Below are 21710 nucleotides of genomic sequence, written 5' to 3'. Positions count from 1 at the left end.
AATAAGAAGTATGAAATGAAGCAGGAAGGCTGCTTTCTACAGCTTAACATCAAGGAGATCAAACCGGAGGACAGTGGCTGCTACACTTGCCAAACAGGAGAAGCAGAGACTAGTGCCACTGTCTCAGTAAAAGGTTTGTTAGTTTGGTAAACTGCTTTTTAAATATTGCAGGAAGAAACTTCTTTCAGAGCAAAGCAATGTAATGCTGGCTTTTCCTGCTATGCCAGAGCTGGATCTTTATGTATTGCTTATCTTCTCAGAACTTCCCCCGTTTTTCAAGGAGAATTTGAAAAATGTCACCATTGAGGAGGGAGGGACAGCATCCCTTTGCTGTGAGGTATCCAAGCCTGGGCTATCAATACAGTGGAAGAAGAACAGGCTGCCACTGAGAGCAAACAGGAAGTATGAGATGAAGCATGATGGCTGCTTCCTCCAACTTTACATCAAGGATCTCACACCTGAGGATAGTGGTACCTACTCATGTCAAGCTGGAGCTGCAGAGGCTACAGCAACTGTGACTGTGAAAGGTTGTAAAACCAACAACAACATTGTTAACTCAGTAAAGCCTCCACGCGTGTATTTACTGTGCAATGTATGGTTTTATCAGATGGTCCAAATGTTTTTTAGTATTAAGAAAGAAATCTAAATTCTGGCATATTTTCTCAGAACTTCCTCCCTTCTTCAAGAAAGAGCTAGTATGCATGGAGGCTGACGAAGGTGGAGCAGCGTCTTTATGCTGCGAAGTGTCTAAACCTGGAGCGTCTGTGCAATGGAAGAAAAACAAGGTGCCACTCAGAGCCAGTAAGAAGTATGAGATGAAACGAGAAGGTTCCATCCTTTATCTACATATCAAAGACCTGAAACCTGAGGACAGCGGCAGCTACTCGTGTCAAGCAGGGAATGCAGAGACCACTGCAACATTATCTGTGAAAGGTCTGTAACGAAACAGTTTGAAGCAACAAAGTCATTTGTATCCTAACAAAGACACCCCAAATGATATATATATATATTTTTGTTTTACAGAACGTCCTGTGTACTTTATCAAGGAGTTACAAAATATGAATGCTGAGGTAGGAGACATGATCTCATTGTGCTGTGAACTTTCCAAACCTGGAGTTTCAGTGCTGTGGAAGAAAAACAAGCTGCCACTGAGAGCCAGCATGAAGCATGAGATGAAACAAAATGGTCGACTCTATCAGCTTGACATCAAAGATCTCAAACTTGAGGACGGTGGCAGCTACACATGCCAAGCAGGGAGCGGAGAAAGCACTGCAAATGTGGCAGTTAAAGGTGTGTTTATTTTAACTTTGGGCATTCGCTATCAATTATTTATAAAATATCCTTTTCTCAATCTGTTGGTTGCATCGACTTAGCTTAGGATCAGTGCTTCTCAAACATAGTGTGTGTCAGAAATTACTGCAGCAGTATACCATATCTGCCAGTTACTGTACAAATATGCCACTGCTACAGCATTTCCACAACTACTACTCAAATATGACATCAGTGACAAACACAACATCAATCTCATGCAACACAATGGAAATGAGCTGCTGGTTCTGATGAATAATCACTCACATTGGCTTGTCGGATTCCTGAACTGACGTCAGTTGATAAAAATGATCTAACCACTTATAGCACTCACAGAGCATTTCATTCATAAAAATGGGGAAAAAATACAAGATAGTACCCTGTTCTAGAGCTTGAACACTGTGATCCTTTTATACATGCATTGATCACACCGGAACCACATGAAAAGCACCACAAATATTTCAACAATGTGGGAGGAGTTGATCCTTAATTGAAACCTGCTTCAATTTTGCATGTTTACCCTGTGTAACATGCATTTTGCTGACACCAATGTACATGTCAAGATAGAAAATAGTGCTTTAGTAAGACAGTTGTTGCTCTAAAAGACGTCAAAGACGTCTTCTTCGATGTCTTGAAGAAAGACGTCGAAGAAACTTTGGTAACGACAGACTACTGAATGTACAGTACACAAGAAAAATGAAGCCCTGAAAATGTATTACTCCCTTATTTGATGCTGTACAATATATGTTTCCTTTCAATCCCCTTAGAACTTGCTTCATTGTTCATCAAAGAATTACAAAGTGTAGAGGCAGGGGTTGGCAGTGCAGCCTCATTGTCCTGTGAGTTATCCAAACCTGGAGTGGCTTTTCTGTGGAAGAAGGATAATCTGCCTCTGAGAGCCGGCGAGAAGTATGAGATGAAACAAGACGGCTGTTTCCTGCAGCTTAACATCAGGAAGATCAGTTCAGAGGACAGTGGTAGCTACTCATGTCACGCCGGAAATGCAGAAACGTCTGCAACAGTACAAATAAAAGGTGTGTATCCTTTTTTTTTTTTTTTTTACTTAATCTTGAATAACTACTCTTATAATGTTAATACCATTTTTCCTTCTGTGAAGCACCAACACCTCCATCAGAGGAAAAGTCTAGAACAGCATCGGCGCAGATGAAAAGTACGATCCCTAAACCAGCTCCCGCTTCAGAAAATGAAAAGCCCAAGCTTCCAGATCCCAACCAGATTCCCCCAGAGCCCAAGAAGAGGACAAATCGGAAAGCATCTATTACTTCTGTCGAAAAAGACACAGAGCAAGTTTTTGGCATAAAGGTGTCTGTGCAGAATGTGAATAATGAAGTCCAAGAGGGTGTTCAACATAAAAGATCTCCAGTAGAAAACTTGGATGTTGCTCAGAATGGAACAAAAGTGGAGAGGAGTGAAGACAAAGGGAGTGAAGTGCACAAGAAAGAGGTTAAGATAGTTCAGCTACCAGAGAAGGATTATAAGGCTGGTAGGAGGATTGAAAAGCCAGCTTCACCTCTGGGTACCGAAAATGATCTTATGGAAAAGAGACAACCAGAAGGGAATGTAGGAAAATTTGTTAAAGTCATCCCTCCAGTAAATCAGTCAGAAAGGCTTGTGGGTAACAAAGTGGTTGAACTGAAAGAGACAGAAAAGGGATGTGAAACTGAAAAGGGGTTAAAACAACAAGAAAACACTTCAGAAGAAGCAAATGAAGTTAAACAGAAAATAGCTCAAGAACCAACAACAATTTGGAGAAACAGTCAGGATGAAAAACATGTACAAGAGCAGCTTAATGGGAAAGAAATAAAAACAGATGTCAAACCTTCAAAACACAAAGGTGAAGTAGGAAAGACAGAAGAGGAGACTTTGAAACCACCAGTAAGATCTAAGGCAAAGGTAGCATATGGAGAGCAATCACTCAAGTCTATTATGAATCAAACAGAGGAAACAATTCCTCAACTAATCAAGACTTTCCTTAAAGATTTTGAAGATCATAAAGAGAGACAAAATGGGCAAGAGTTCACAGAGAAGGTATTGACACAAACGCCCAGAGCAAACCAGCAATCAATAGAAGAGCCAGAAAAGGCAGATGAAATCCTTCAGTTTGCACCTCCAAAGCCACCTGAGAGGAGAAAGAGTAAGATAAAAATAGGAATGGAAATACATGAGTCACGGGACACAGAGACAGATCAAGATGATGTACAGCCTAAAAGTGTTGGAGTAAAGTCCCCTGAGGAGAAGACAGACAAACAACTAAAAAATCCTTTGAAGAAAGACGTTGAAGAAATTTTAAAGTTAGAAGGAAGTAAGTCTATCACGACTGATAGTGAAGCAGAAGATAAACTTAAGCAACCAGTAAAACAACCAGTAAAACCAATTAAGAAAGAACCTGAAATTAAACTGGCTGTTGAGCCAATAAGAAGAGTGGAGGAAACACAATCGACTAAAATGGAAGACGACATTGCTCTGCTCTACATTTCTGAAGAAGAAACTTTCTCAGAGGCCTTAACTGAGCTCCCTCCTAACCACTTCCAAACTGCTGGTCCCGAGAGACAAACAGGACAGCAACTTATCCAGGAGATCCAGCCACCAGAACCGTCTCCCCTGGAGACTGACATCAACATAGAGGATGAACCCGAAATGCAAGAAGCTGCCATTAAGATCCAGGCAGCATTCAAAGGCTACAAAGCTCGCAAGGACATGCGACCGGTCTTTAAGGAGGTATTCAAGAACCAGAATGCAGATCTTCATGGTACACTTACATTAAAGTGTGTTGTGGATGGAAGACCCAGCACTGTGCGCTGGTTGAAAAATGGCCACCATGTTATAAATGATCCTCGATGCCGGGTTGAAACAACAGAAAACGGAGAATGCACACTCGTGGTTAAAAACTTGAACAGCAGCGACAGCGGAGTTTATACCTGTGAGGTGGCAAATAAGTTTGGTGTGACCTCCTACAATGGAAACATAACCGTAGTGAAGACTGTGCAACCTGTTCCTGCAGTCCAGAAGCCTGTACACCCACCACTAGCGGCCATAACTCCTTTGCAGCTTGCTCCACAGAAGCCTGACACCCAGGACGTGACACAGACTCAAAGCCTGACTCAGAGTCAAGCAGAGCTAGCTCCAATTGCAGATGCTGAAAATTATGTAGAAAGTGTGAATGTTTCCCTGTGGGATGCTTACATCTTGACAGAACAGAACAATCAAACACTCCTGGAAGAGAGAAGATCTTCACTCATTGCTGTCAGCTCCTGTAAGTTGCACATTTGGTTTTTAGTTGTAAGCACAAACCAGGGCTATCACTATACATTGTCAACTTTCTACCTTTAACAGTGTCAAGTCCCTCAGAGTATGACACAGCTCCAGATATAATGGAGCCTGTTGAGACTATTCCAGTGGCACCAAGGTAATTCTCCTTACATTGTCCCTACATTTTAATGCTCATCTTGAATGTTGTGCTCCTGAAACTGAACTGGTCTTTATTGATATTTTATCAGGGAAGTACCAAAACCTGCTGACACAATGCAGCCAAAGGATAATAACGAAGAAACAGCTGCTCCGAAACCTCCTATGAAACTGCTGAATGTTAAAGGTCAGCAAAATTATTCCATAAATTTGTGTTTTTAATTGCTGGGACAGAGTACAAAAAAAATATTCCAAAAAGAATTGTACATTTTGAAATGTACAATTATAATACATTGAATATTAAAAAAATAAATAAATAGGGAAACTTATCCCAAAATACAAAAATTGTAGACTCTTTTGTTGATAAAATTATTTGTTTCACATGTGAAATGCATTATGCTTGGAGTGGTCTTAATGATATTTCTTGGTAAAACATTCAGATTTATTTCTCAGCTACAAATGTTACACATCAGTAGCAGTTTCCCAGCATGGCCACTAAGTGTCACCAGTGAGCCAATAACTTTAGAAACAGATTTTGTTGACCTGAAGCTGCTTACGGTTAAGGTAAAACAAACAAACAAACAAAAGAAAAAAAACATACTTTTGAACAAACATGTAGGCATTTTGGATCATTTTGCTTGGCTTTTTTTGTTACATTTAATGCAAGATCTTTAGTCTCTCCAAATCCAAACCATTGTTTGTTTTTTTCAGAAACTGTACAGATTAGATTAACAAATATTTGTGTCTGCTCATTATTAATCCATCACCTTTTACATAAAAATGCTGTATATGTTTATGTAAATATGCATACAGCAATCTTTCTTTCCATCTTACTATTGTTTTTCTACAGCCAGATTTATTTACTGTGCTACTAAAATAAGGTTTCCCCTTGTTCTAATTTGAAGGAACTCATGATATTAAGCTAAGAACAGCATCTCCAAAGCACCATCGATCCCACACGCCTTTAACAAGTACTGTGTCTGGATCTGAGTCAGAGGGTGAAGAGGACAGACGAGAGGTACATTTTACATTCTAATCATATTTTTTGCAAGTTTGATTTAATTAAGTCATTATAAGATTAGTAAGTAATGGTAATCTTACCATTACTTAATGGTAAGATTAGACTTACCATTAAGTCTAATCTTAATGGTAAGATTAGACTTACCATTAAAGTCTAATCTTCTTAATGTTTCCTTCTTCAGATATTTGAAATATATGTAGCTCGTGCCGACTGCAGTCCTAATATTGGAAGTAAGGACAGTTTTATTCTGAAAGAGGGTCAGTTTGTGGAGGTCCTGGACTCTGTTCATCCTGACAGATGGTTGGTGAGGACCAAACCAACCAAAACCAACCCTTCTCGGCAGGGATGGCTGTGTCCTGCCTATCTGGAAAAGAAGAGAAAAGTAAGTTGTACAAATATTGTTGGTGAATCTACATATAACTATTTGACATGAAGCCAGACTAAACCCTTCTTGTTATAGGTCAGATAGGATTGCAAGAAAATTCAGAGATAGATTTTTAGACATTTTTATAGCTGTTCTCAAATTCAGATGTTTAGATTAATTTCCTTACCGCTTGGTTCAATTTCCTGAACTGTGTGCCAAACATTTTTGGTATCCTTCTACAAGCTTTTCAGAAGTTTGAATTTCGATTTGAATTTGTCTTATCTAATGACAGACAGTGAGATGAAATGTTGTACTATTCATGAAAATATCTGGTATCAACTGTACATGAACACATTTTATATATGCCTCAATTTTGTTCATTTACCAGCACAGACATGAGAGGGTTTTATGATAAATAAATACCTGGCTATCATTTCCAACAGGAAACCTTCCCACAAAGGAGAGTTGCTCAGGAAGATCTCGATGGAATTGGGTCTACAGGGGAAGAGTACAGGAGAGAACTGAGGTCTGTTCTTCATATTTTTCATAACACATTGATATTGTGACATTTGTGATCAGAACCTACTGGACTTAGATCAAACTAGAATTTTCAGTGCATCACTTCCAATTTTCCTGTACTTCCTGAAATCTTTAGTCAGCTGATCCAAGGCTTGATTGATGGAGAAGAGGAGTTTGTAAAGGCAATGAAGATGTTTATCACTCACCAGCTCAACCATCTGGACTGTAGCCACCATGTTCCCATTAACATCCTCAATCAGAAAGAAATCATCTTCAGGAACATCAAAGACATTGTCGGTTTACATGAACGGTAACAGAACCAGCTCTCCATACTTCTTCTAATATTATTGGGATCACTTTTTTTTTAAAGAAAATGCCATAATACAGTCCTCAGTAATACATTTACTTTCAGTTCCATCCTCCCTGGCCTGAGGGGCTGCGTTACAGATGATGATGTTGCCATGTATTTAATCAAGCACGCTGAACATTTTGAAAAGTACCTTCACTACATGGTGGGGCAAGCACAAGCGGAGGCCTGCGTCAGTGACAAGGCTGTTCAGCAATACTTCAAAGTAATTTTTGAATCTCCTCATGCCTGTTCACAAGACTTAAAGTTTAGAAAGAGAGCTTTATTGCACCAACCTAATGTTTATTTCTTGTCAATGACCATTCAGGAGATAGCAGCACCTGAGAAGCCTGGTGATGTCCCTATTATGGATGTCCTTACTTTCCTGCAGCAACCAGTAGAGAGGATTCAAACCTACCAGGCTTTACTGAAGGTACCAAGCTTTTGAACCTCTGTGATGCAGAAAACTTTAATTATTTATCTTTCAAAGGGGATTTAAGATCGTACTGCATTAGCTGCTGTACTACAGCATAGCTGGACACAAGGCTGAAGATGACTATCTGGTTATCAATATTTGCAGTCGGTTACAGTTTGATTTAGGTATTTAATGGAAATGTTATAATAAAGCATACGGTATCTATCCATCCAGAAAATCCTCCATCAACATGTGTTGAATAAAAAATTAAAACTCTGGGGAAAAAGACATGGGAAAAACATGGACTATTGTTAGAAACTCTTTATATACAATACAAGCTCTTAAAGTCATATTTCTGCTTTCACCAATTTTAACCAGTTATTGATTGATTGTCAGGAGCTGATCAAGAACAAAGCAAAGAGTGGCCAGAGCTGCTACCTTTTGGAGGACGCCTTCTCCGTGGTGTCCTGTTTGCCCTGGAGATCAGACAACCTGCATCGAGTATCACTGATTGAAAACTATCCAGCTCCTCTTACTGCTCTGGGCGAGCCTGTACGACAGGTAAGGAGAAAAGACAGCTATGTTTGTTTCTTGGGTTTTAAACATTATTTTTAGTGAGAGTTTTGTTGTCAAAACTTTGCTTTCTTCAAGCATACAAATCTTTCCGATTCCAAGGCAGAGTAGCAGTTCAAATAAAAATCTTTGACTTACATGCTTCCACACTAACGTGTCTTTGTTTTGAAGCACTTACTTCTTCTTATAATATCAGAATATTCGGTGCAATTGTCTCTAAACTGTGATTTTTTTTTTACCTGTTTAGGGAGTCTTCACAGTGTGGGAGGAATCTCCAGAAGTGAAAACAACCTCTAGAGGGCATCAGAGACAAGTGTTTCTCTTTAAGGAATGCATTGTACTGTGTAGGGTGAAGAGAGATGGCAGCATGAATCAAGACACTTACAGCTTTAAGAACAAAATGAAGGTAAGATCAGCACATCTGCCTTCTTTCCGGCACAGTATTCCATTGTTGGTGAAGCAAATTTTCACCATGGTGCAAATGTGCCTGCTGTCATTTTACTTTGGTGTTTTTGATTCAACAACTTGCCCAGCTGAATGATGTGGAAATAAAGGAAACAGTGGCAGGAGAAGACAGGTCCTGGGGTTTGTGGCATGAGCACAGAGGCTCTATACGGCGTTACACTTTGCAGAGCAACTCCACTCTGGTTAAGCTGTCCTGGCTGAAAGACCTGAAGGAGCTGCAGCAACGCTCTAGTCTCAGCAATAACTGTAGGTCTTCCTATGTTCTTCAGAAATGTTAGCAAGCCAGCAAATAAAAGTGGGGAGGTTTTGATAGCTTTTAATTATTGAGCATTTCTCTGTTTATGTCATCATCTATCATCAGGCCCTCCAGTGTTTGAGTCTCTGCTTTGTGATTGCTCAACACAAATTGGACAGACAATCAAACTGACCTGCAGAGTACTGGGATTTCCAAAACCAGTGGTCAGCTGGATCAAAGGTTTGCATTTATTCAGTTTCTTCTTGAAGTATTTACAGTTTAGAGGTTGCAAATGTGGGCCACATCTTTAAAACTTCCAAATAGTTTTTTTATATTTTAACCTTTCGTAAACAACTCTTGCTTTGCTGGGTGAAGTTTGATTTGTTTTTTTCACAGATGGTCTTCCTTTGGAGGATGACCCACGGCACATCATCTCAGCTGACCGGTCAGGAACATGCAGTCTTGTCCTGGACTGCCTTACAGCAGAGGATTCTGGTCAGTACATGTGCTATGCAACCAGCTCTATGGGCAATGCTGGCACTCTGGCTAAGGTGGTGGTGCAAGGTGAGTAAACTGTAACATATAACGTGTAAATTGTAATTGTAACATGACAAACTGTGAAGAGGTTCAAGAAATGCAATGCTTTTGCAAGGCCCTTTGTAAGCGATCAATGCAATTTGGCTACTTGTACCTGTAGTACAATTATGCTGTATTTACCACTCCATTTTTTCTACCATGACAAATGCCAGGTCAACTATTACTGACATTGGTGGTTCTTACCCCATATCTAGCTGTTTCTTTTCAAATTATTTACGTTCACTTTGTCCTTTTCTCCAGCTCCACCCAGATTTGTGAGCCGACTAGAAAGTGCGTGTCTGATTGACGGAGAGGAGATCCAGTTTTCATGTTCCACTCTCACAACCCCTTTACCAAGAATCAGGTATGGCAAAACACAGAGATAATCATGTTACATGTCACAGCTGATGGCCATGTGTCTGCTGACAGCAGAAATTATTCTGCCTGCAGGTGGTTGAAAGATGGCAAGGAGCTGACTGACAGCAATAAATACTCCATTGTGAACGACGCCCGAAGTGGAATCTTGTCTCTCACAGTTATCGGAGCAACAGAGGCAGATATCGGACAGTATGAGTGTGAGGTATAAAACACATTTCTCCTTTACTTATACTAGTAGAGAGTGAATAGTATTAAAACAGACAGTGTCACTTCCTTGTCAAATGTTTTCTTTTCCTTAGCTTTGGAATGAACTCGGCTGTGTCAAATGCAAAGCAGGTCTTTGTCCTGCCTTTGTACCGCCAGCTGAAAGTGAGAGTGACCAATCAAAGGACTTACCTGTCAAAGGTAGGACTGTCCGAGCCACTGGAATCAACACATATGTGAAAACCCATGACAGCGTTTTCATATGTGTGGTTTATCCTTTTAGCAGATTAGCTGCGTTTCCAAAGGGTTAAAGCACATGCCATTACCAAGTTTTACTTCCAACATTATCACCCTTTCTCCATCACATTATGTGACATCTCTTTACAATATCCATAAATCTGGCCTGGTCAGTATCTTCCGAGCACTACCATTCATAAACTCCATGAAGTGTGCAGTATCTTGAAATATTACTCACATACTTACATTTTTTTTTCACCCGTATTTCATACACTCTTTCATCAAACATAGTTCCAGCTACCATTTGACTAGATTCCAAACTATTATGGCACAGGGTGCAACCTGCGTAGCATTTGATTTAAAATACAATGCATGCACCAATCATAATGGTATATAGAGCTTTCAACTACTTTAGGGATTTTAGATTTTTTTATTCTCAAGATCTATAGAGCTTTCAGAAGATTATTCATAAAACACAATACCGCTCTTGAAGATATCTAGCTTAGAGTTTTCTTCTCTCTGTACCATTCCTACCCTGAAAAGTGTTGGTCCACTAGTCCCAGCTGTTTGTATCCGAGATAATTTTGCTGGAAAAAATATCTTCTTCTGATGCTTTACCACTTGGTGTATCACTAATCCAAGACAATCAACTTGAAAATTGTCTAATTCCAGCTACCACCCAATTTCTTGGTGCATGTCTAGTCCTAACCATTGATTGTTATCAAGAGTAATGTCTGGTAGACTCTTTAGTACAGGGGTCCCCAAACTTTTTCCTGCGAGGGCCACATGACTGTTCCCTTTTCTGGTCGGGGGCCGGTCTTAGTTTTTCGAGAAAGAAACCTTAGAAAAGTTTTCTTGACGGGGGGGATTGGATTACTGCCGTGACATATTCGCGTTTGTAGATAGATTTTTACCCAGAATGCAAATGGAAAAAAACCGTGAGCGAAACGGTGACTGGTACTGACTAGTACATATTCCATTGAGGGAAACTAAGTTTCATATCTGCTCAAGAGCCCCCCTGGTGGTATACATGAAAAAAAACACTGAATGCTCTTTGGTATTGTTCAGGGGGCCAGACCAAATGAGGAGGCAGGCCGGATCCGGCCCGCGTGCCGTAGCTTGGGGACCCCTGCTTTAGTACATTTAGTTACTCATATTTGTTAATGAACTCAGCCACAAATAACCTTTATGACACACAAATATTTGCCATGTAACGATGTAGTTTCCTGCACTTAAATGAAACACTAAGCACACATTTAGGTATAAGTCTTCTCATCTATATGTGCATAAATTTCAGCTATAGCAAAGTGCTTTGCATTTTGAATAATGCCACCTGGTTTTTTCACGTATGCATTTGTGAAACCAATCAGTACAAAGCAGTTCATGTAACAAATACTGCAAAAAAGAGAGCAGATTATTGTGTTTTGTAAATTTTCTCCATTGTGTGGAAGCTAACGTATGCCTGTAATTAACACATACAACTTTTTGCAGGCAGAATGTTGATTTTGGGAAGGAAACATTAAATGTAACCATTGCACCTTTACCTCTCTTCCCTCTAGCCATAATATGTGGGATCTAGTTGGTATCATTCATGATAGAATTCATACTGTGTTCCCCAACATCCACAACAGACATTGCTAAATGTATTGTATGGGGTGTTCAATGTTTTTCATCATGTTTTCACTTTTCACAGAGGGCATGGATTGTAACAGTATGTGTTCCTACTGCAGTGTTTATATGCAACGATCAGCAGACTGAAGGTGCCAAAAGCTAGTGGCGAACAGGATAATATTGAAACTTCATGTCAGTGTTTTTGTATAGCCGGTCATAAATCGGTTAATCGGAATTTAAGTGAATTGTACTTTTGTATTTTTCATACCATATTTGTTTGTCTTCCCATTGTCTATAACCTACATGATGGTTCCCATTTTCCCTTCACTGGTCCCAAAGCAGGGGGTTCCTCACATGGACTGTTCCATGAAAGTCATCACACTCATGATAACCAATAACCACTCAACACTCCCTTTCTCTTCCTGCCAACGCATGCCCAGCTAACTCTCCACTCCTACAAGATGGTCATGTGCTGGGCGAGTGTATCCTTCCTGCCCGTGCAGGAGTGGGCATGTGATCATGTCCTGTTGATGTGGTGGGTTAGATGGGTAAAACCCTGACGCTTCAAGGTAAGACAAACTGGGTGTTTGCTGTTCCTGGATTGTAAGGTAATGTACTTTCTAGAAAATAATTTTTTCCACTTTTAGTAAAAAAAAATAAAATAAAATACAAAATTCTCAAATTATTTATTAATCTTTAATTTGAAAGTTTCTCTAATTGGTGTTTTGGTTTTTCTAGAAGCTGACTCAGAGGCCTGGTCCACTGCCATTGTTAAGAAATGGCTGCAGACTGATTTCAGCCCTTCTTCTATTGCAAATACACAATTTCCCCCTGGATCTTCTGAGCAGTAAGCTTTTTTTTAATTATAATTTGCATGGACTGTGTTTCACCATTTTAAATAACTGAGCATTAGCAACTGCTAACCTTATTAAAGCATTGTGGCAGTGCAGGTTTTACCACGATAACTGCTCCTCATCAAGATAATGAGATTAGAAAAAGGATCGGTGTACTGGTGTTCACGCTAATCTTTCTTCATACGAACAATAATGAGGATGACATTATATATGATTAGCTCTAGAGTCTGTGCTCCTCACAACAAAGGGTTATTTTTCTAGACTCTTTTACTGAACCTTCACAGCAGTCTTTGCATGTTCTCAAAATGTTTGCACCAAGAAGTGATTTTTATGCTAATAAATTAACCAAGGTTACAGTTAACATTATTGGTTGCTCTAATAGAAATACAAGAAAATATATTGATTTTGTGCTTACTGATGTTATTGTTACACCCTCAGGGGGTATAAATAAATTTAAACTTAACATTTTGGGCAAAACCTTTATGCGGAATAGTTTTTGAAAGATCAAAGCCTCTTTTAGCGGATAATAAAAAATAAAAAAAATTTAAAGGCACGTGGAGCCTTTGTTTACGGAGCGAGCCGAGGTCGTGGCAGCTGGACCCACCGGTGGGTCCGTCGGGTTCTAGGGGTTAACTAATTTTATCTAAATGTATGTATGTTTGGGAACCTTCTGTCTTTCAACTTGTCTTATGTAGAGCTGACCGATCAAAACCGACAAGATTTTTGCTTCCTTATAATAATTTTTGTCCATGTTTATTAGACTTTTTAAAAGTGATATTTAGTATAGTACTTTGAGCCAATCACATTCTGTGCATCTTTGCCTATCTTCAATACCAGATACAGCACGGTTGTGGATGTTCACCCATCTGCAGTACAGCAATCTTCATGTTATCTGGAAGAAGAAGAAGAAGAAGAGATCTATATTTCAGAGGCTTTGCACGAAATAACAGATGGTAGTTTATATTTTTCAATGCAGAATTAAGTCAATAAATTGTTGCATTAATAAATACTGATACAGCTTTCTTCTCAGCTCCTCCTTCGGTCCAGGTTCCTGCTGAGGATCTGTGTGTCGAACCTGGGCAACCAGCAACATTCATGGCCATCATCACAGGAAGACCCACACCTAAAGTACAGTGGTACAAGGTAAAGAGTCACACAAAGGAGACCTTTCTAAACCGCACTGGTTGCAAAGAGGATTAGATTAGCAATTATGCAAGTATTATGCAAGTCTGTGGTTATAGGATGTAACTTCACTGATACTTAACCAAATAGTTTCTCTATTTTAATTTATTTCACTACATTTTATGCAATTTCTAAAACATTATATCATCCATGGCCTTGCAAAAATACTAATACTTTTTGTGGTATTTATTTCAAATATGTAAATGATATCCAACTTCCCACTAACATACATTTTACAAAATCACATAAAATTTAAGGAAGCACAATAATTATACAACACTATAACTAAAGAAAATTTACCTTAATTTTCTATATTTGGTTACTCTTCAATCAAAGAAGGGGTTTTGGTCTGATTAAACAGAGTAAAACTAACTTAGTTTGGAAGAAAAACTGAATCTGCACATCACCCACCATCACACACCATCTGAAGAATTTAAACTCCTTCTGCTGTCATCTGGATTTTCTTCATTAGGAACAGCGAATCTGGTCAGACTTCAGGTGGTTAAACACAGGGAAGTTCTGGTAGAAAATATCTTGGAGGCACCAAAAGACTGGACCTTGTATAAGAGGTTCAACTTTCACCACTGAACGTTGAGCCAGCGCTGTAATGGAAGGGCTTAGATGAAAACATATTCACGTGTTAGAATCGCCTAGTCAAAGTCCAGGCTTTAATCCAAATGAGAATATGTGGGGGAAAACTGAGCTAGCTCTCCAAGAAATGAAGAAATGTGGGGGGGGGGGGAAATCAGTTACTTTCCAAAGAAACAAAGCATCAAATATTTAAACAATATTTAAAATACTTGTATGTTATTTTCCTTCCACCATTCATACAATTCTAACAAAATACATCATAGTTTGTGGTGGTAATGTAAAACATTTCAGGAAGTGTCAAGGCCATGTTTGATCATATGAACTCATTGGTTTTTCTATTAAAAGCTGATTCTCTCCTGTCTAAAGGATAGGGAGCCCCTTGCAGCCAGTGAGAATGTGAAAATAGTCCAACATGGTGCTCGCTGCAGCCTAACCATATTGTGCCCTGAAGGAGAGGACAGTGGCATATATACCTGCTTCGCTCACAACGACTCAGGCCAAGCCTCCTGTGAAGCTCAGCTAGCGGTTGAGGAAGGTCAGTAGTTCTAATCTGCATTTTTACACCTGTTCAGTTCATCGTAACGTTGTTAAAAAGGAATGATTAGAGCACCTGAAGCATGATGGATAATGCAAGCTTTTGTACTCTTAAAGAAGTTGAAGAATATACACTGATTGCCACCCTAGTGCCAAGTTTATTTACTAATTTTGTGGTTTTCTGTAGGTCTGCTTGATCCTCAGGAGAGGGAAGTGGAGCTGGGGAAGAGAAGGAGATTATTCTCAGTCTATGATGTCCATGAGGAAATTGGAAGGTATTGTTCACTTTCCTTTTGCTATCAGATGTTTGTTGTTGTTTTTTTTAAGGCACAGCATATCCATTTTCTTTTTTTGTTTTGTGATTTAGGGGGACATTTGGGGTGGTGAAGCGTGTCATCCACAGAAGAACAGGGGAAGTGTTTTCTGCCAAATTTCTGCCTCTTCGGAGCAGCTCTCGGACCAGGGCCTTCCAGGAGAGGGATCTTCTGTCTCGCCTCGCTCACCCCAGAGTGGCCTGCTTGCTGGACTTCTTTTGCACCAGACGCACCCTGGTGTTAATCACAGAAATGTATCCTTCCTTTTCAAACTGCCAAACTAGTTATGGGTTTGATCACATACTCGATCGGTGAGTTCTTAACATCATCATCCAGCTGCTGTTCTCATGGACTTCTGGACCATTTATTGATGAGAGGATCTGTCTCAGAAAAAGAGGTACAAGCCCAAATGTTAATTTGACTAAATCATCAGAGCTATACATACAGAATGATCATTGGGGAATATTATTTCCTTTCAGGTTCAATTTTATGTCCAACAAATTCTAGAAGGGGTTTGTCATATTCACAGCATGAACATCATGCACCTGGATATCAAAGTGAGATTTTTATTCAGCGTCAACTATCACTTACATTTTCTGGTGATTCTCTGCCTTAACTGAATACTTTTCTACTCCTTGTAGCCTGAAAATATATTAATGGTGTACCCGCCCAAAGACGAGATCAAGATCTGTGATTTTGGCTTCTGCCAGGAAATAGACACATCCCGACACCAGTACAGTGTGTTGGGTACCCCAGAGTTTGTTGCACCTGAGATTGTACATCAAGAACCTGTCACTGTGGCCACGGATATTTGGTGAGATTAACTGATTATGTGTCCTGAATTTGCCATAACCTGTAAATAATTTAATTGTTTGTACTAAACTCTAATAATCTGTTGCTGTTGTTGTATTAAGATAATTACTACAAAAAGTTATGTTTTGTTTATTTCTCATACTTTGTCCCATCAGGGCTGTCGGTGTCATAACATTTCTGTGGTATGTATTCAGTGATATTCAAAAATAAACTTGAATTATGCAAAATATAAAAGTGTAAGTAGCAGAAGAGCTTGTTTTCTCCTAATTATTTCTTGCATAATTTTTTTGTCTTGACAGTCTGGTTTGCCGGTGCCCCTTTGTGGGCGAGACTGACCGTGCAACATTGCTCAGGGTGGGAGAGGCAACTTTAAACTGGGATGCCCCAGACATCGTATGCAGGAGCCCAGAAGCCAGGAATTTTCTCCATACAGTCCTTCAGCCGGATCCAGAGTACAACAGCTGTCTTATTTTTCACTAGCCTTATGCCTCTGTAGTTTTTTAAAATTATTTAAACAAAATCTGACAAGAGGCCTTAATTAATAAATGATAATAGATTTCATAGTTTTATGGCAGTACAAAAAAAAAACAAAAGATAACTCAGTCTCAAAAAGAGACGACTAGTTAAGTTGCAACATTTACATTTGTAATGCTAATTTAAACTATGCATTTGCTGAGCATGTTACTATTTAAACTAAGGGCTTGAATCATAGAACAGAAAATGAACAAAAATCAATATTTCATTTTCAGCTACAAATAACAGCAAACTAATTTTCAAAAATAACATTTTAAAACTGTTAATCCCAAAATTATTGACATTATTCAAAATGGAAGAGACAGAAGAACAACACATTCAGTGAAAGAGAAGAGTGCTGATCCTTAAAGGTCAAGAAATGGCAACAATATAGCTCCTCATCCAAACCTCCCAGTGTGAACAATTAAAAAATCTAAAACATCTCTAACAGGTTAAACAACATGCAGCATCTTCTTAGAGTGAGACGATGATGCCCATATTTGCACATTTATACCAGGGATGCCAATAATTATGTGTTGTATTGGTTTGTATCCATCTGACAAACCTAAATATAAATGCTTGTGTAATCTGATTCAAAGATGCTCACATGTTTTATGTGAGTCAGTGATAACAGTATCTTATTTTGTTGTGCAGGACTCGACCATCTGCCTTTGAGTGCTTGAGTCACGAGTGGCTTCAGGTGAAAAAAAAAAAAATAAATAAACAGAACATTGTAGGTTTTATGCAAATGAGCTCTGACGCATTATCTGTAATTATCCCCACAGGATGGAAATGCAGGGGAGGACACTGATGAAATCAACACGAGGAGTTTGAAAGACTTCATATCTAAAAGGAAGTGGCAGGTGCGTCCGAGTTATCTGCTAAAATCAAAGCCCTTCTCCAGGAGAAAGAAGATTAGTCGGAGCAGCAGTCATGAGGCCCATGGAGGAGCCACAGAGGTCTATTGTTGGCTGTGAAATTCACCAGAGACAGCACTCATCCCATCTACTATCTGTTTGACCTGCTGCCCTGTGGCAGGCACTACAGGGCCACTCTAACCAGGACAAACTGGCTCTGGGATCTGAATGACTGAATCAGTCAATGAGTACACTTTATTAATCCCAGAGGGAAATTCGCATTTCAGCACAACCTGTCCAAATATAGACAGGTGCCTGAGGCTATATGCATTAGTTTGTGTCTGTATATTACAAAAAAAAAAAAAAATCCACGAAAGACAGTTTGTGGCTTTATTGTGACAAAATGTACTGATTATGACACTACAAGACACTGTAACAGTTTCAGCAAACATAAGGTACATTTTCTTTTCTGTCACAAAGTATTTCAAATCATTTAACCAGTTTTTTTTTTTTTCCATTTTTCTCCTCAGCGTTCTTTGACATCTATCGGGTCTGTGCTCACTCTGAGGCCCATCCCCGAGCTGCTCGATGCTCCTCTTAGAGAGACGTCGGTTGCGGTGCCCCGCGAGCCGCAGGAGCACAGCAGCACCTCCCTGAGCAGCGGCTCCTCATCGGAGTATGATGAGGCCGACTCTTGGGACTTTTTCCAGCACTGCAGCCAGACAGAGGAGGAGGAGGATACAGAAGAAGAGTATGACCCCTTAACAGAGAGGGCACAGATCTTGGAGCCGTATCCTAAATGCCTCCTAAGTTTACAGGAGGATGTAGGGGCTTTTGGGGAGGATGAGGATGGAGAAATGGGAGAACGGAGGAGTGTTACCGAGCGCAGCATGAGCAGAGCATCGATTGCGTCATCAACAACAACAACAGACCAACAGACACCTCAGAGGGAACGACGCTTCAGCAAGGATAGCAACCGATCTTTGTACCTCTCTGACGGCGACGAGGGCTCAGGGAGTGACGGAGGCCGCATTCCCAGAGGAAGCGTCATCCGAAGCACTTTCTACAACAGCTCTCAACAGCTTTCCCCTCTGTCTGCGAGACACATGACTTTGAGGGACAAATTCCAGGCGAAAAAGCAGGAAAGAGGCCGTAAGCCTCTCAGGAGGAGCTTCTCAGGGCGGCTCAATGAGCCTCTGATTGAATACGTGGAGGATGAACCCGAGAGCAACCGTGGGCAGAGACGAGGATCCGTACAGCCCAGCATGCAGAAGTCCTCTTCGTTTGATGATGGGGTGGGCTTCTCCCACACCAACGTACCGCCACACAGACGGAGCAGGTCTCTTGACGAGTATTCCCGTCGATCTCCCAGCTCAGCCAGCCATGAAAGCGCACACGAAGAAGAGGCCTCTCACAGCACGAAGGAAGAAATCACACATGGTGAAGCAGCTGGGAGAAACTCACTAATTTTCCAGAAAGCTCCAAAGGTCTCAGGACGAAGAGGCTCAGTCGCTCTGACACAAGGGGTATTTAGTGGATCATCTCTTCCATCTGAGTTCCTTGCTGGAGGCAGAATGAGATCCAGGCTGGGTCAGGACCAGACTGAGGGAGACACGCTGACCAGCTCCCAGGGGTCTCTGGCAGAGTCTTTCATTCTGGAGCATGGTGGATCTGAGTCTTCAAGTAGAATAGGCTCCTTTGATGAGCTCAGTCATGGTCATGTCGGAAGGAGATACCGATCAGGAGGGAGTGATGAAAATGATGAACACAGTGAACCCCTGATTACACCCTCCCCTACCCCATTTCAGGAAATAAAACCTCGAAGTTCCCGTCCTCAGCCTCCACCACGTAATCGGACCCGGTCCAATCCTAACTTGTCTACAATTAGCAAAGGTCAGCCAGAGAGGCCCTCAATGCCGAGTCCCAGTCCAAGCCTCTGCTCTCTAGGAACTCCTGAGAGGCCTCCCAGAGCCCGGGACAAGAAAGAGGGCGCCATGCTCCAAAGGCATGCATCTGCTCCGGCTCTGGAAGCGCGCCCACCGACTGGAAAGTCCCCCAAACTGGGTCTCCTGAGGATCTTCCGAAGGCAGTCCTGGACCGGCCACTCATACACCCAGCTGGAGAGTACGGAGCTGGGGCCCACACTGGGAGAGATCATGAAGCCCGACACGCCCACTATGTCTCTGAGGAAGAAGATGAGAGCTTCAGCCTCCAGTCTGACCAAACTGTTTTCCAGGTCCTCCAGTAAGGAAAATGTCAGTAAAGGAGGTAAGTTGAGTTTTATTTGTACGTAATCCCAAATTAGGGATGTAGTTTGTTGTTTAATACCAGATTAATAATTTTTTTTTGGATGTTTAAGGGCCAATAGTAAAAGGATCCACTGCCATCCCAGCTGAGAGGGAACAGAGCAGTGGTCTCGAGACCCCCAAAAAGAGAAACTCAAAGCTCCTCTCATCTTTTAAAATACCACCATTCAAAAAGATAAAAGGTAACAAGGAAACACGCTACAGTTCATCATTTATGAAACATCTGTTTAATTTATTTTCTTCATAATCATGTCAGTTCATCCCAGCAAAGCAGAGGTGCTCCAGCTAGACGGAGGAGGAGTCCTGCTGGTGTGGAGGCCTGTCCAGTCCGATGACCCGGTCACTTACTGTGTGCAGTACTGTTCAGAAGGTGAGTTTCAGTTGCAGATGAAAATTTACATTTCACCTTACATAAAGTGAAACATCTCAAAATCTCTTTATGTTTGCTTTTTTATTCTTTCCGTACTTTGAAAAACCAAACTCATCAACATGTCGTCAGGTAGTCGTGCTTCCCAGTGTTTGCAGTGATCACTTTGTTTTCATTCTGTTGTTTTCATTCTGTTGTTTTACAGCGAACATTTATAAAAGCTTTCTCAGAGGCCTTGAAAGCTGTTTCTTTTTTTAGTTTTATTTTTCTGGATTAGTCTCCTGTGTGTTTCCTCAGGTGGCGAGTGGACAGTCCTGTCAGATGAGGTGGCAGACAGCTGCTACGTAGTGAAGGACTTACCGAAAGGGGCGTCGTATGTGTTCAGGGTGGGCTGCGTCACCAGGACAGGAGCAGGACCTTTCAGTGAAGCTTCAGCTCCCATTGTCATGTCCACTCATCCTGAAGGTATTAAAAGCTGCACATTGTGTTAGCTGCTGCAAACTATTCTAATCATTTCCTAAAGTTTTCTTCTCGTAGATCATAGTACACTGTTTCGAAACCTGCGGGTACATCCATGTAGAAGATAATAATCCTTCTTGTATTTTTTTTATTATTTTGCAGATATCCGCATTCCTCTCATTCAGACTGACTCAATCGGGTCAAAAGTACCTGGATCAGAACATCAAACCGTAAACAGGAACTACAGCTTCCTGTCTGAGATCAACAGGTCACTGATGACAAAAAGTAGTTAAGCAACAATAGAACTGTTTCTGTTTGCTCAGCAGTTTCATATCTGAACATGACAACTTTACAGGTGTATTGTTGAGATCAAAGTTATCTGTTACCTTCAAAAATGGATTATTAATGGAAGGAGGGGGAGATACAGTTTTTGTGCATCTGCAACTCATTTAAAATAGACCTTTATCTGTTGTTCCTCCCAATTAAACACATATTTCTTTTAAACGCCCTGCTTTCTCTCAGGGGTCGTTTCAGTGTCATAAACCTGTGCAGGGATGTGGAAACCAGTCAGGTATTCGCCGCTAAGATCACTCCCTACCAGGCCGAGCAAAGGCAGCTGGTGCTGCGGGAGTACCAGCTGCTCAGGAGGCTGCATCACCCCCACCTGGTTCAGCTGTACGCTGCTTTCATCACCCCTCTGTATGTGCTGCTGGTGGAGGAGCTGTGTCCCGGCAAGGAGCTGCTGCACAGTCTGGCTGCAAGGTAAGCTCAAATACTTTAAGCATTTCATTTTAGATACATAGACTGGAATGAGACTCTGTTCTGTCTTTTGTTTTTTTTAATTGTAGTTCAAAGGACTCATATATATAATGATTTCAGTGAGAACACAAAGCTAACTAGAAACTTTGCATTAGTTGGATTTAGTTTGAACTCAGAGCTTATATGATTCTACATCCTTAGAGACCTGTATGCAGAGAGTAATGTGGCCGAGCTGCTCCATCAGATTGTCAGCGCAGCAGACTACCTCCACAGCCGCCGGGTCATCCACCTGGACCTGAAGTCTGACAACATGCTGGTGGACGATGGCAACCACCTGAAGATCATCGACTTCGGCTCAGCTCAGTCCTTCGTACCCGGACAGCCTCTCAACATCGAGCACATTCACGGCTTCGCAGACAGCAAAGGTAGCAGTGTGGGGGCGGAGGGAGTTTTCTTCTTTTTTCTTTTTTTTTTACATCTGAA

The 21710-nt window shown here is 40.8% G+C and overlaps 1 protein-coding gene across 1 annotated transcript in view; it reads left to right on the top strand.

Moving 5' to 3' along the window:
- obscna (obscurin, cytoskeletal calmodulin and titin-interacting RhoGEF a) overlaps positions 1-21710 on the top strand; it is a 57937-nt gene that overhangs the window by 34730 nt on the left and 1497 nt on the right. Inside the window, exons 51-91 of the mRNA XM_016671805.1 lie at positions 261-527; positions 667-933; positions 1024-1290; positions 2076-2342; positions 2426-4582; positions 4663-4735; positions 4827-4921; positions 5640-5752; positions 5937-6137; positions 6563-6645; positions 6775-6948; positions 7051-7210; positions 7313-7417; positions 7796-7960; positions 8220-8378; positions 8506-8683; positions 8799-8912; positions 9069-9236; positions 9510-9612; positions 9699-9828; positions 9926-10031; positions 12417-12525; positions 13370-13485; positions 13563-13675; positions 14672-14840; positions 15027-15114; positions 15207-15407; positions 15490-15550; positions 15633-15710; positions 15795-15967; positions 16122-16148; positions 16266-16418; positions 17134-17179; positions 17265-17342; positions 17867-19604; positions 19696-19824; positions 19899-20012; positions 20307-20474; positions 20631-20736; positions 20991-21230; positions 21429-21652. Of these exons, the coding sequence (XP_016527291.1) occupies positions 261-527; positions 667-933; positions 1024-1290; positions 2076-2342; positions 2426-4582; positions 4663-4735; positions 4827-4921; positions 5640-5752; positions 5937-6137; positions 6563-6645; positions 6775-6948; positions 7051-7210; positions 7313-7417; positions 7796-7960; positions 8220-8378; positions 8506-8683; positions 8799-8912; positions 9069-9236; positions 9510-9612; positions 9699-9828; positions 9926-10031; positions 12417-12525; positions 13370-13485; positions 13563-13675; positions 14672-14840; positions 15027-15114; positions 15207-15407; positions 15490-15550; positions 15633-15710; positions 15795-15967; positions 16122-16148; positions 16266-16418; positions 17134-17179; positions 17265-17342; positions 17867-19604; positions 19696-19824; positions 19899-20012; positions 20307-20474; positions 20631-20736; positions 20991-21230; positions 21429-21652 (9483 nt within the window). The remainder of the gene's footprint in view (positions 1-260; positions 528-666; positions 934-1023; positions 1291-2075; positions 2343-2425; positions 4583-4662; positions 4736-4826; positions 4922-5639; positions 5753-5936; positions 6138-6562; positions 6646-6774; positions 6949-7050; positions 7211-7312; positions 7418-7795; positions 7961-8219; positions 8379-8505; positions 8684-8798; positions 8913-9068; positions 9237-9509; positions 9613-9698; positions 9829-9925; positions 10032-12416; positions 12526-13369; positions 13486-13562; positions 13676-14671; positions 14841-15026; positions 15115-15206; positions 15408-15489; positions 15551-15632; positions 15711-15794; positions 15968-16121; positions 16149-16265; positions 16419-17133; positions 17180-17264; positions 17343-17866; positions 19605-19695; positions 19825-19898; positions 20013-20306; positions 20475-20630; positions 20737-20990; positions 21231-21428; positions 21653-21710) is intronic.

The sequence above is a fragment of the Poecilia formosa genome, unplaced genomic scaffold, assembly GCF_000485575.1.
Source record: "Poecilia formosa unplaced genomic scaffold, Poecilia_formosa-5.1.2 Scaffold52, whole genome shotgun sequence".
Lineage (NCBI taxonomy): Eukaryota > Metazoa > Chordata > Actinopteri > Cyprinodontiformes > Poeciliidae > Poecilia > Poecilia formosa.
Note: the sequence above shows the minus strand (reverse complement) of the source record. Positions and strands in the feature narration are given on the sequence as shown.